The sequence below is a fragment of the Crassostrea angulata genome, chromosome 1 (genome assembly GCF_025612915.1).
Source record: "Crassostrea angulata isolate pt1a10 chromosome 1, ASM2561291v2, whole genome shotgun sequence".
NCBI classification, from domain to species: domain Eukaryota; kingdom Metazoa; phylum Mollusca; class Bivalvia; order Ostreida; family Ostreidae; genus Magallana; species Magallana angulata.
In genome coordinates this window covers 27,959,031-27,974,651 of record NC_069111.1, presented here as the reverse complement: position 1 = coordinate 27,974,651, position 15,621 = coordinate 27,959,031, and the positions used below count along the sequence as shown (strand labels likewise).

Sequence of the window (15,621 nt, the reverse complement as noted above, 5' to 3'; positions counted from 1 at the left end):
GTTACCATGATGAGTTATTGTATTATAAACTCATCACTACCTATTTTATAACGAAATATACTGAATATTGTTTTTGAAACAGCACAAAACGTAATTTACTTCCTTTTTTATTCTAATATTATTTGAAAAACGACTATATATATTAGTACAGAAATTCAAATTATTGATATCATTCTATATATTAAAAGAAAATGTCAGCTCGACGCCTTTGTACGGCGGCGTGGAAGGGCCAGATGAGAAAAAAAATTAATCTTATTCGTTCGGACGAATAAGCTATTTGTTCGGACAAATGAGTTATTTGTTCGGACGAATTAGGATTTGTTCGGACGAATTAGGATTCGTTCGGACAAATAAATTATTTGTTCGGACGAATTAGCTATTTGTTCGGACAAATAATATATTTGTTCGGACGAATTAGGATTTGTTCGGACGAATTACAATTTGTTCGGACGAATAAGTTATTTGTTCGGACGAATTACGATTTGTTCGGACGAATAAGTTATTTGTTCGGACGAATTATGATTTGTTCGGACGAATTATGATTTGTTCGGACAAATAACTTATTTGTTAGGACGAATTAGCTATTTGTTCGGACAAATAACTTATTTGTTCGGACGAATTAGGATTTGTTCGGACGAATTACGATTTGTTCGGACGAATAAGTTATTAATAGTGGTACATGTATGAGAGAGAGAGAAGAGAGAGAGAGAGAGAGAGAGAGAGAGAGAGATGTCATAATCATGGATACATAAATGTGAAAAGTCTAATCAGTTTACATGATCTTGCGCGGATCCAGAAAATTTACCAGGGTAGTGGTGGTGTGGGGGGGGGTCTGATAGATAGTTTTGTTTGCGGGGTGGGGGTGCAAGGCCCCCCGACCACCCCGGCTCTAGATCCGCGTATAGATGTATGCCAACTTTAGGCAGCGCAGGTTTTTTCTTAGCTAACTATAAGTTTTATTTATTTCGCGCAATGCCAGAAGAAATTATTCCAATAGTCATAATTATATGATTCCGCAGGTGGATTTCGATTGTCGATGTTTATATTGAAAATATAGTCATTCTCCTGTTTACTTGGGACACTGGATATACGAATTTATCTTTTGCCTTAACTTTATATATACATATACATGTATACGATCAAAGTTAACTGATATACTTCGTGGAATTGTAATAATCGCACAGTTACTTAAGTGACTTATAAAACAAACTAATTTTTACTTATACTTTATAATATAAAGTCAGCAAAATAACCCAACATCCTAACTATAATGCAAAAAAGTAATAAAAATAGAATTTAATGATAAAAATACTTATTGTCCGTCAAATAGACCTCTGATGACGTATTTGCATGTTAAAATTATCATATGGCTTTGTAAAGTTTTCCTATGTTTGGAATCTTAGGAATGCAAATAAAAACATTATCAATAATCATAACTGATTGAATAATCATAACTGATTGAATCAAGTTATGGGGAAAATTAAAATAATTGGACGATTTAAGGTGAAATAAAAGCTTACAAAACAATTGACAATTTTATACAATATTTTCAAAAGGTTGTATCTCATTTTTCTTAACTATTATTGAAAAATATTGTTTATGAATCATACTATCGTACACATCTGACGCCTATTTTCATCGGTCGAATGCGGCATCCAGGTTATTTATAGATAAAAACTGCATATGATGACGACTAACTTTGAATTTGTATCGACGATTTTTGATGCTATGTCTGATTTTAAAAATGAAATAGATTCAAAGTTGACTAATGAGACAACCATTAAGGTTAACATAAGTTTTAGACTATCGGAAACCCATGGCACCATGATAATATTACTCCAATCCTTTAGATAGATAGAGTTTGAAAATTGAGCTTGACAGCACAATATGTCAGATATTGCATACATGTCAGATAGTAAACATGTAACACCTATGTCTATATTGTTAGCAATTAATCATTTGAAGGAAAGGGGTGGCTTGACAACCCCCCCCCCCTTTTATCTACATCATTACCAGAGCAGATACATGTAGTCTAAATATACATGTAGTCTTTATATTATAAAGTATAAGTAAAAATTAGTTTGTTTTATAAGTCACTTAAGTAATTGTGCGATTATTACAATTCCACGAAGCATATCAGTTAACTTTGATCGTATACATGTATATGTATAAAGTTAAGGCGAAAGATAATTTCGTATGTCCAGTGTCCCAAGTAAACAGGAGAATGACTATATTTTCAATATAAACATCGACAATCGAAATCCACCTGCGGAATCATATAATTATGACTATTGGAATAATTTCTTCTGGCATTGCGCGAAATAAAACTTATGGTTAGCAAAGAAAAAACCTGCGCTGCCTAAAGTTGGCATACATCTATACGCGGATCTAGAGCCGGGGTGGTCGGGGGGCCTTGCACCCCCACCCCGCAAACAAAACTATCTATCAGCCCCCCCCCCCCCCTTCACCACCACTACCCCGGTAAATTTTTCTGGATCCGCGCATGATCATGTAAACTGATTAGACTTTTCGCATTTATGTATCCATGATTATGACATCTCTCTCTCTCTCCTAATTATATAAAATAAATCCTAATTCGTCCGAACGAATAACTTATCTGTCCGAACAAATCATAATTCGTCCGAACAAATCCTAATTCGTCCGAACAAATATCTAATTCGTCCGAACAAATCGTAATTCGTCCGAACAAATCGTAATTCGTCCGAACAAATCCTAATTCGTCCGAACAAATAACTTATTTGTCCGAACAAATAACTTATTTGTCCGAACAAATATGTAATTCGTCCGAACAAATCCTAATTCGTCCGAACAAATAACTTATTCGTCCGAACAAATCCTAATTCGTCCGAACGAATCGTAATTCGTCCGAACAAATAACTTATTCGTCCGAACAAATCGTAATTCGTCCGAACAAATAACTTATTTGTCCGAACAAATAAAAAAAAATTATTTTTTTATCTGGCCCTTCCACGCCGCCGTACCTTTGTGGCCGTTCCGGCCTTTGATTTTATACTTATAACAGTGTTCGTCTTTTTAAGTTTCAGAGATTAACAAAAAATCGTATAAAGACGGTCTAGTAACATAATTACATGTACATGTGTCTACATTTCTGAACGAATGGCAAGATTAATCATCTTTTCTGTAAAATGCTCGGTTATATTGCAGACAGTGTCATAATTTCTATTTACAGATGTAAACGAATGTGGTAATGCAAGTCTGAATCTGTGTTCGTTTAAAGACAATTGTGTCAATGTCCCGGGGTCCTACAACTGTTCCTGTCCCATTGGATACTTTCTTGAAAACGACGGAAGAACTTGTTCTGGTGAGTTTCATGAAAGTCAACACTTCATTTTGATTAATAAAGTTCTTACTGTATTTTTATTGTTTATTTTAAATACCCCTTCTCTGTAATTTAAACGATGACACATTATTGAATCATAATTACACTTTCAGATATAGGTTTTAAAAAGCCGTTGTTAACAGTGTTATATATAGTTAAATTAATGAATTAATTACATTTATTATTCTTTTCAAATTATAGACTGTGATGAACATCATTACGGACTAGGATGTAAGACGCCTTGTAACTGCGGGCCCGGAGTCTTAAAGTGTGACAATGTTCATGGGTGTCTGTGTAAGACCGGATGGGCGGGGACCAAGTGTGACGCAGACATTGATGAGTGTGTCAGCGGTACCCCGTGCAGTGGGGCCAACCAGGTGTGTCAGAATATCCCCGGATCCTACAGATGTATCTGTGAAACAGGATACAACGAAACTTCTCCTGGCACATGCACAGGTATGTTTTATACATAAAACGTAGCGTACATGTAACTATGGGCCGAGGGCCCCGGCTGTGACAAGGCTCTGGGGTGTCAGGGTAAGACTGAGTGGGGAAAAGGGAGGGTTGGACTTGATGTGATACGGTACATGTACATGTACGATATACCTTGAGATGTGGGGCCAATCGGGCATTATATTAAAATGCAACATTCACGAACGTTTCTTGTAAATGATTTGCATTTCTTTAAATCAATGAAGTTAAAATGTTATTTAAAGTTGAATATAGCATATGTAAAGACTGTATTTTGTAATATTATAGACATAGACGAATGTCTCAAAAGACCATGTGATCAGAATTGCACCAATACGGACGGAGGATACAAATGTTCTTGTAACTCTGGGTTCAAGCTTTTCAGTCAGTCCAAGTGTGAGGATATAGATGAGTGTGGGGCACCTACACCACCATGTGACCAGTTGTGTTCAAATCTGGAAGGGAGCTATAAATGTTCCTGCAGAGATGGCTACCTTCTAAACACGACAACTAGGACATGCTACGGTATAAAGGAGTCAACATCACTTCTAATTGTTGTTTTCAAATATTACTTTCTCTAAAATGATCAAAATTATCTTTCAGCAATATAAACAAAGTATATTAACATTTGGATTTTTATGTCACCTGAGTCGCTCAGATGACCAATTGTAATTCGTCTTAGTGTGTCGTCTGTCTTCTGTCGTGCAAGCGTCGTCCTATAACATTCTTTTACATCTATACATGTACAATCAAGGTCAATTGCTACAGTACCAGTTTTTGGTTTGCATTAAGCTTCTCATAGATAAGAGTACACCAAATAGTAAAATGTATAAGCTTACAACTCCTAACGCCTCGTGAACGGTACCAAATATACAAAAAAGCTATGAAATAACAAAAAAATATCCGTTAGAAGAAGAGGGAACCATATTCAGTGGATGTGTGTAGATGTATATAGTTAAAATGTCCATGAAGTTTTTCTTAATAATTCTGAGATCAATGGCACCAGGAATATTGGTTTAAACACTAGGGAATATCTACTATGACTAGACTATATAGGGAGGATTTACTATGACTAAAAAGTGAGAATGAATAAAATTTTAGGACATAATATTATTCTTTGCTTCAATATTATTTTGAGGATTACTGGATGCATTGTAATAATGTTTATCTAACTCTTCACCTTAATATTTTACTTCATGGCCCCGTGGTCAGGGGTTCATGCCTTCGGGCGGGACCAATATGACCATGCATCGAAAATGTATCAAGTTTAAAAAAAAACTCATCTACTTCCAAATACTTGAGAAAAAAATAAGCGCAGGATTATGATATCCTTGAAACTATCTGATGATGACTGTCAGATGATGATTAAAGGCATGTAGGTATGTTTTCATTAAAAGTTTACATCCGCTGGATCTAATCCTATCGCATTCTTTTTATATAATAATGTTTGCAAACATCAAATGATAAAAATATGAATAAGAGACAGGAGAGTCTGGGATTTGGGGTCAGACTTCGGAAAGACGTTTCAAATGCAAATGGGTGATTTCTTGACAGGTTCATTATATAGGCTATTGAACAGAAGTACCGTCAACGGCCCGTCAAGGACAGTGGGCCTCTTGTTTAGCTTACGATGATTTTGGCAATAAAATGGATGAGCAGTGTAATGGTAATAATTTAAAGCATTTAAAGCCATTGGTGGTTTTCTTTTCAGCTAAAACTACCTGTTCAAAGCTTAACTGCACACAGCATTGTGCTGTTGGTTCTAACGGACAAGAATACTGTTCCTGTTACCAAGGCTTTGTACTTGATTCCGACAACATCACCTGTAACGGTACATTAAACGTGTCAACAATGTACAATGTAGTTAATGAATATTTCTTATATCAGTTTAACTGCAGTAATAGACGTAAGTCGTGATTGTTTCTTCAATAGATATTGACGAGTGTGCATCGAACCCTTGCGATGAAAACTGCACACAAACCACACCTGGCCCAGGATACACGTGCACGTGTGAGGCAGGGAAAATGCTGGACGTCGATAATCGAACTTGTATAGGTACCACACTATTGGATAAGTTTTAGAAATATGTATGCTTATGACATGGTTGATGATTGAATTATATTAGAGAATATAAAAGGCAATCTTATTTTTACATTGAACGGTGACTCTGTATTCTTTTTTATTCTTTTCATATTAGATTGCAAAGACGGATTTTACGGAAAAGAATGCTCAGAAAAATGTATATGTAAACCGGAGAATACGAAAACTTGCGGCAATGTGTCAGGCATTTGCACTTGCAGAGCTGGTTGGAATGGAACAGATTGTTCTGTGGACGTTGATGAGTGCAAAACCTTTGCAAATATTTGTCCAGATAACTCAGATTGTACAAATTTGAATGGAACATACTTATGTACTTGTAAAGATGGCTTTTCCATGTCTAATAACAAGTGTACTGGTAAATTAGCTGTTATTCTATCAACTTCTGATTATTATCTTATAAACGTATTGTGAGTCATAAATACATGTACATGCTTGTAGACTTTAACCCCTAAATTGTTATATTTATACATGTACACATTATTCCTTATTTGAAGAATGTTCTTTGACGGCGTTTGGCGAGAATTGTGCTAGTCAGTGTACATGTGACTTCAACAACGCCTGGTCATGTGACAAGCGTAATGGTACCTGCTACTGTAGAGATGGATGGCAAGGCGTCAACTGTAAAGTTGATGTACAAGAATGCAGTTTAAAGCCCAATGTATGTGGAAATAATTCAATATGTCAGGAAACTAATGGGTCATATATATGCGTCTGTGATTCCGGATTTCAGTTGTCAGGTGGATACTGTAAAAGTAAGTTTTATTTTATTTTCCACATGTTTTTTTTTATCGGAAAACTAATGCATTTTCATGGTTTTACTACTTGGTTTAATTGTTAATAAAAAATTTGGTTTTTTTCTACTATCGTTAACAATAATCTTCATCATAGAACAACAGAAAAAGATGTATCTCTTGATTAAAAAAACAATATCGTTGAACTCTATAAATTTTTTTAAAACACAGATATCAATGAATGTGAAACTAATCATAATGCTTGCTCGGAGAATGCTGATTGTACTGATTTAGATGGAAGCTTTAACTGTTCCTGTAGGCCTGGTTTTACGGGGGATGGACATAATTGTTCAGGTAATCATTACTCTTTAGTATCAGTTACTATTAATAAGCAAAAAATGAATATGATTTATATCATATATTAAGTGAACATTTATGCATTTTCAATATGATAATCCGTGGGAGTCATAAAATCCTATATTGCATATGTTGAGGCCCCCCCCCCCCCCTTTTTTATCATTTTCCTGATTTCATGAAACAGAATATGTTGCATATGGGTAGATGGAGATAGACATAACATTATGAAAGACTTCTTATTTCAACAGTTAACAGTAAATTATTTATTAATTAAATTTCAAACATTGATTTTTTTCGTAGCATGCAGTAATGGAACATATGGATATCAATGTTCATATGATTGCGCTTGCAATCGAACGAACTCTATTGATTGTGATGACGTCACTGGGAAGTGTGAATGTAAAGACAATTGGAATGGAACCACGTGTTCAATTCATGTAAATGATTGCTTGAATGGATCCACTGTTTGTGATTCCAAAACTCAACAGTGTGCGAAAAAAGATGGAACAGAAGGTTACTTTTGTGTTTGTTTGTACGGTAAAAACAACACTGACAACGGAACCTGCTTATGTAAGTATACAATAAAATTATTTATACTTCCAAATCCTTTTTAAATTAAGTTTCAAACATATATTATATATTTTACGTTTTGTTTAAAATGAAAATATGATAACTTATTTTTTATAGCCCCATTACCACCGCACAATATAAGTAAGTATTATAAACATCTACATGTATGTCATGAATCTCTGTTCGTAAGGAATAATCCTTATTGCAGAATCCAGTTGCCTTTGCTATGTATTTTTGTATACACATTCTCTTGTGATTTGGTAAATTGGATAAATGCGCTTCTCAACTATAGTTTATCAATTATGATTCAGCTTTAATATTTCTTTAAACAAAATCATTAAGTTGGAATTTGGGAGAGGGGGTGACATCACTAATAAAATGATAATACAAAATATTTAATAACATTGGAAAATGATGCAAGGTGTTTCTTAAGAATTAATGCCTCTTATCTATATTTGGTTTAAAGGAGTTGGATTTTGATAGATTTTCGTTATATGATTTTTTTTCATATTATAGAATTGCTTTGTGTAATCATTATTATCTAGAAATTGTATTTATAAGTCTTGCATTTCAATTTTTATCTAGATACTGTAAATTCCTAATTAAACGCGAGGAATTATCTCGTTATCTGCGTAAAATCGCGAGAAGCAACCTTCGCAGATTTTAAAATCTCGCCACTATTTTCTGAGAGTTGAAAACTATAAGAAATAAGGAGAAAAGTTCCACGTTTGCGATTTTATATTCTCGAGATTTGATACAAAACAATGGGAATACGGAATTAAGTACTCGCGTAATATAAGGAATTTACAGTATCAAATAATGATTTCTTAATTCTGTAGAAGCAGAAATATTCGTTGAGGATTTTATTTCGTTATTTTCGTTGGCAGTAGAAATCAACGAAATTAAATCCATGACGAATTTTTAACCAAAGTAATAATGAATGCAAAGAAATTATGATGCGACGAAATTAAATGCCAACGAATTTTATTTGGTTCAAAAACAACGGAATTTTGACCCAATGAAAATATGTGCTTCTACAGTATTTATCGATAAATAAGAATTTAAATTGTTCATGCATATGTGACTCGGGACTACTTTAGCGTAAAATTTGGTCGTCTCTTTAAATTCATCATGTTAGCTAATGTTCTGTGGTCAGATATTAGTATGTTACTATTACAATATATTGTCAAGTTTGTACTTTTAAAGGGACTTGAATACGATTTGGGATAAAAAAAAAAAATTATGTACAAAATGGTTTATTGGTGCATTTTTAATTATTGACCAAAATCTTGAATGTTAAAGTCAAGTTACAAGCGAGATACAGATGTAAGAATTAATTGTTATGTAAACAAAGCTCGAGTCTTATAGTTGTTTACAAAAAATGTAATGTAGAGAATTACAATTTCTTAGACAAAATGACATGTAAAAAACAATTTAAACCAATTCGATATCTTCATTAATACTATTATCAACAAAAGAAAGCTACATTTGATTGAAACTTTCACCAATGCAACACATATGTAAAGAATGATAGTATTCGAGCTTTGTTTACAAAATAAAGAATTAAGAACTCTGTATCTTGCTTATAACTTGATATTTGACTTTTAAATTTGACATAGCATTATAAAATTCTATAATTTTAAGTCAATCCCTTTAATATATCTATTGTTATGATCACGTTAGTTAGATGGCATACCATTTACTGGCTGCAGCAATTATTACACATCACAATGCTATTTCTGTATTCAAGGCAAACAAGAAACACAGTTTAAGGCAGTATTAACGCTGCAGATAGCTGTCACACAAGAAGAACTAGATTGGAATACGTCTAGCATTGTGGACAGTATAAAGGAACAGGTAAGCGATATTGGTAAAACGTGTATTATCAGTAGTATTCCTAAAAAATGAAGACTTTTGATCAAGCTTTATACATTCATTAGAGCTGTGATTGAGAAAGTCTGCTCTCTAAATTAATTGTCAATTCAACCATTTTCCACCTTTAATGGTGTTTTTATGAATTTAGTTTTTATTTGTAAATTTGTTATTTTCCCTTTTAAATACAACTAAGAGAATAAATAACTTGTTATTGTCAATTTAATAAAATGTATATCTTAGTAAATGTCCTCAAATGACAAATCATCTATTTCAATCTAGTTAAAGCAACACTTTGATAAGACAATGGTCAGCTTCAGCTTCCTTTCTATCTTATATATCAGGTGAGATTTATGGAATTATTAAATAAACTCAAAAGTAGACACTGAAAATAAAATTAATGATATTTTGTAACAATCTGACTAATCAAGTTTGATATTTAGTACGTGTTTCATTTTTCATAGTTTTATAACAATAAAGTAACCCAATAAATTTTAGTTTTATGTTTAGTAAATTGATTAAATATATCAATATTCTGGGCAAATATTAAAAAAAAACTAACGCTTTTACTTGTCATTCATTTTTTCAATCTAACATGTACATAATTTCACATTTTCCAACTTTATTGATAACCCACACTGTATTTTTTTTTCCACAGACTTGGCAGCTTGAAAGTTTCTGTTCAAGTTGTCGTTAATAATTTTGCTGATCTAGAGACTCTTACTACAGAATACATTATTTCTATGTACGGACTACTGAATGAATTGTTCGAAATCCTAGGAAAAACGGGCTCTGCAGCTTCGATAATTCTTTTAGATGAGAAATCTAATACTAGTGGTACATAAATTATTCATCTTATATAAATCGTTTTAAAATATCATATAATAAGAGTAATAAGCCTTTAAAAATGATACACCACACTTTGTAATTTTGTTTAAATCCATCTAAGAAAAATACAAAATAAGTAAAAATTAATACAAAACTGCACATCATATTTCATGTCATTGTTTTATACAGTTACATTGAATGCATCAAGCAGTCGTTGTGAAGCACTACAATTCTTATTACCTTGTCAAAAGTGTGAAGATACATCTGAATCTCTAACCTGTGTGTAAGGAGTATAAATACCTATTTAGAAAAGAAATGATATATCTAAATTTATAACATGTTCCTATTACTTGTTTTATTTTGCTTAAATTTTAAACTTTTAATTAGTTTATGCATCAAATTAATTCTAATTTCAAATGATGTAATTTTCTGCATGCAAGCCTTTGGAATTTTATTTCAAATTTCATGTACCTAAATATAATGCAACAGCTATGAGTGTCATAAAAATTGTTTTTCTTTTTATTTCAGAGCTTTAGAAACATTAGGTATGAACGTGTTTCTATAATTCGTATTTGAATTTTGCCTGTAATGTCAACAATTACAAAACTCATGAAATGAATCCAAATATACCTGCATTCTGAACTCGTTTTAAATATTTTAAAAACCCTTAAATTGTATCGCATTCATTTTCTAAGGTTCAGTTGTCTAAATTGATCGGACTGCATATACTAATCTAAGTGCCTCTTCATTTTTCTTTTCAGATCATTCTAAGCTGATTATTGGATTAGGAATTGGCATTCCTTTATTCCTGGCCCTTATAGCCATTGCAATCATTATCATTGTTCACTGGAAACGGAGTGCAAGGAAGAATAATTTAGATGACAGTGATAGCGACAGGTAATTTGTTATGATGGGTTATACATACATAGAAATATAAATTGCTCACGTGGTGGTTTCGTTAGCCGTCATTGTCGTCATCGTCGTCATTGACTCGACGTCATTTTCGTGAATAGTGTTTGCTAAAACGCTTCACATTTTCATCTTGTTTTCCAAAACTGAATAAGGACCAGGCCGTCTTCAATTTAAAGGTTACGTGTACTTGATAATGAAAAGAGAATAGGATAGGGTAATTAAATGTCTACGGTTCATGAGCCAAATTCTAAGATATCAACAATGTTTACAACAGCTTTGTGATATATGGCAGATTTAACGTATTTTCAAAACACACCCGAAGATCATGAATGGTTTCTCATATTTTTCAGATTTGTCACAAAATAGCACAGTAAACTATTTCTACGTTTTTCGCCATAGAGAAGAAAGGTTTTTAGAGAAATTGAGTAGAATTTTTTTTTCATTATGGATATTTCAGAACAAAAAAAGAAACACTGAATAGAATAAATTCATGAAACAAATATTTCAGAACTTAGCATACTTTACTTTCGAAAGGTAAATTGTATTTTTTGCAAGGATGGAGGTACATATCTAGGTTGAATATATGGCCAAAAAAGAAAAACAACCCTTTTTGATAGTATGAATGCAATAATTTAAGAGAGAAAATATAGCACCAATCTAGCTATCATATATTATTTGTTATGATATTTTGTCATGCGTTACCCCTGTTGGTCAGAGAGATGCGAAAGCAAGTGACATTTTACAAAATTGATTTTGATGTAAAAAAAAAAAAAAAAAAAAAAAAAAAAAATCCGTTAGAACAAAAAGGATTTTTTATGTGTGACAATTTAAAAAGGAGATAAATGTCTGGATTTAATAATGCTACACTTTCGCACTTGGGAGCTGGAGCGATATGGAGTAAGTGTCCAATGAATGAAAGGAGCACTTTCGTAGAAAATGTTGTTGATATGATTTGTGCACGTCATTTAAGAGTAACCCATATTAAATACACGCATAACTTAACGTTGACTGTTGAATATCGGATTAGTACAGGAAGGGTATTCCAATGAGTGATGTAGTGCAGAGGAAGGACCTATGTTTAAGGTGTTTGGGGCTTCGGGGATACAAGAGTTCATCAACCGGGCCAATTACTGATGTGATAAAGGATTTCGATTTTAATAAAATTAGTCTTATATATCCGCCACTTGAGGAAAACCACGATTTTGACCACGTAGATCAATGATTTTATCTTTTATAAAATGAAATATAAATTTTAAAAATGTGTCTGATTTTATTACTTTACAGATCGCCAGAAGGTAGCGAAATCTTCAGATCAAGACTCCCTGTCCGCTATGGAGGTTGGGGGCCATTATATTCACCTTGGGGTCAAAAATCTGACTCTAAATTCGAAAGTAGTTACCTAGGACCAGGTCAAAATACCCAAGATGGCTGGTATCAAGAGGATTCTATTCCTGAAGGTATGAATTCTACCGGTGTAATATGTTTTAAATAATTTAACACTTAAACCCCGGTTTGATCGAAGTTTTTAATTTTAAAAAACTATTTTGAAACATGATTTTTGGATGTTAAAATTGTTTATTACATTTAAAATGGAAGACATCTTTATATGAATGTTTATAGATAAACAGACAGATGAATTTTCTTGGGACTTTATGCGATCAATGAAACCCAAAGATCTAACGGTATGCATATCAATAAATAAGTATTCAACGGCATTGACATTTTCTTTACCTTTTAAGGGTTATGTCAAAAAATTTATTTCTTATTAATCAAAATATCAATGAAAAAACACTAACCCGTTACAGCAATTATTTTGATACAAAAATCATTTTACATCAGAAGATGATAATGTTTATAGTGCTTCACTTCTCTTCTGAACATTCTTTAACAAAAATATTCTTCCATGAATAGACAAGCATACAAAGATATTTTATTTTCTACAGTTTGAAATAAAGAGACCTGTGGCAGACAGCTTACCTAATCCTCTCTATGTAAGTTTACTGATAGACCAAGCAAAATTAATATTATTTCGTTTTCTTTTTAACTCGCAATAGACTTTTTTAAAATATCAGGTCAATGTGTGGACCTTTCCATTTTATTTATTCTTCCTTATTCTTCCTTTCTTTTGATATGCTCAATTAACAGCTTGAAAAGTTAAAAACTAATTTGTTAAATGTTAAAATGAAATATATATTGACCTGTACTTCAATTTAAAAACTGCAGATAAGATATCATTTTATATAAGTGAAACTTATTTCATTTTTGGTTTTTTTTTCCTTTTGGGGGAGGGGGGTCTTACAATAACTTAGTATGCATCTGATTAATTTGTAAGATATGAGGATGATTATTTTATATTGGTTTATTTCACAGACCAGTCTACAGTCAAATATCGACGATGTCACCGTTTGATTAAAAGACTTGGATATATACATGGAAAAAATATATGGTCAGATGAACGTTGTTTAATTTTGAAATGGTGCAATAATACATCTGATTCAAAACTAATTTTTATATTATTGCTAGGTGCATGTAACTTATTCACTTTAATTACACTTAAAGATGTACTCTTATCCGTATGTGTCTGTTCTATTACAGTGTACATTTTTTATTACTTCAAACAACGAAATGTTTTCATTTACATATTAAGTTCTGTTAAGGTTCTGTTGTATATGTTTGGAGTACTTAAAGGGCAGAATAGATATTTTAATATGTTTCCGGTGTGTACTTTATTAGTTTTACAAAAATAAATCTGATTCAATATATTTTCCTAATACACATGTATTTCTTTGTTAAAAAAAAACAAAACCAAAAAACAAATGCACACTAGAGTAGCCAATATAATTGCGTTAAATATCAATTAAGCATTATGTATGTATAATAAATATATACCGTAGCTAGAATGTTTTTCATAGAATATTGCATGTAACTTAATCATACATAATATATGATGTGTATTGCATTTACGTTTAATACTGTGGCTACAAGATTGCCTTTTCCTGATGACAGACTCCTGTTGAAATCCAGAACTATAACCGTTGTACTTTTATCATATACTGAATAGCGTATATAGACGTGCAATGTAAACCTTTTTGCATAATATCTTTTTACTTTTGCAGCTACAAGTATAAAATCTTTTAGCAAAAAGTTTTAAAAAATGTATACAGCCAACAATGCACGGATCGAAATATTGGTTTTAGCTTTCAGTTATTTCATTAAACTTATGCTGCTCAGATCGTTATATATATTAGCAATTTTTAAACAGATCCAAATCATCCTGTATTAACATTGTATGCTTCATAACATAAACTCATTTTCCTATGTATTGATTGCAGTATTGCCGATTACTCTCTGTTCATGTCTACGTAATTAAATACCGTATGTATGTCAGATGGTATATTTTTGTTGACTTTTTATACGTATGGACATGAAATACATTACTTCTTTTATTCTCAATCAATTTTGTATTTATTCGTTGTTTGTTATCATACCATTACCTCTCTAAAGGATTAAAATTGTTTTAATATTTGGTGTTTTTTCGGTGTGTTTTATGAATATCATAACAATTTGTGAAGATATCCGAAATCACGAGGGAAAATACTATGAATATTGAATGAAAAAATATCAATCTGATTCGCGGTGCGATATTTTTTAGTTAAAATATAATGAAATTGATCATGTGGTTATTCGATCCATTGATTGATAAAATGAAAAAATCTTCACTTGGTTTGAGAGGCTTGAGTGCATCTTATACATGTATAACTTACAAACAATATTACATCTAGATAAATTCATGGTCTTTATATTGTCTTATGAGTAGTAAAATATATGAACTACATTTGTCAGAACAAAACAACTTGCGTGTATGAATAGTCCGTCTGTTAAATTCATTTTTATTCACAACTATGTGTTTTCTATCTTCTAACCAAGGCTCAGGGATACAAGCAGAAAAAAGAGTAGCTAGTATTTTGATGAAGAATAATCTAGAGCTAATAACGGTGAGTGGTCTTTGAGTCACCTAAGGCTTCCAATAGGTCAATGGCAGCGTGTAACAAAATAGCCCTTGTTACATGTAATTATATAATCGAACACTGGTGATTGGACTTTATATTTACCTATTATTATATAATCGAACACTGGTGATTGGACTTTATATTTTACGTATCATATAACTTTGACTATACTGATTGGACGTTATATTATTCTTTGAACTATTGTGATTTGACTTTATCATTTAATTTCAGAATCAGTATAGAGTGCTTTCGTAAATTAAATACCTTTATTTAATGTATATTCCATGTAAATTGAATCACGATAATTCTGTGTCCATCAAAGACTTTATTGCTTTAAAGGAAGGTCAGAGAGAGAGAGCCAATAGCTACCATGTTTACATATTTATGGGGTGTATTGTTTTGAGGTGAT

General features: G+C 32.1%; 1 protein-coding gene across 1 annotated transcript in view; it reads left to right on the top strand.

Moving 5' to 3' along the window:
• LOC128191934 (uncharacterized) overlaps positions 1-14,728 on the top strand; it is a 128,283-nt gene extending 113,555 nt beyond the window's left edge. The window contains 20 exon segments of the mRNA XM_052864310.1: positions 3,212-3,343; positions 3,563-3,817; positions 4,121-4,357; positions 5,544-5,663; positions 5,765-5,887; positions 6,030-6,287; positions 6,427-6,684; positions 6,895-7,017; positions 7,321-7,590; positions 7,708-7,731; positions 9,341-9,447; positions 9,745-9,806; positions 10,121-10,299; positions 10,480-10,573; positions 10,819-10,835; positions 11,052-11,187; positions 12,487-12,659; positions 12,823-12,884; positions 13,146-13,193; positions 13,573-14,728. Of these exon segments, the coding sequence (XP_052720270.1) occupies positions 3,212-3,343; positions 3,563-3,817; positions 4,121-4,357; positions 5,544-5,663; positions 5,765-5,887; positions 6,030-6,287; positions 6,427-6,684; positions 6,895-7,017; positions 7,321-7,590; positions 7,708-7,731; positions 9,341-9,447; positions 9,745-9,806; positions 10,121-10,299; positions 10,480-10,573; positions 10,819-10,835; positions 11,052-11,187; positions 12,487-12,659; positions 12,823-12,884; positions 13,146-13,193; positions 13,573-13,611 (2,717 nt within the window). The 3' untranslated portion in view covers positions 13,612-14,728.
• The last annotated feature ends 893 nt before the right edge of the window (positions 14,729-15,621 follow it).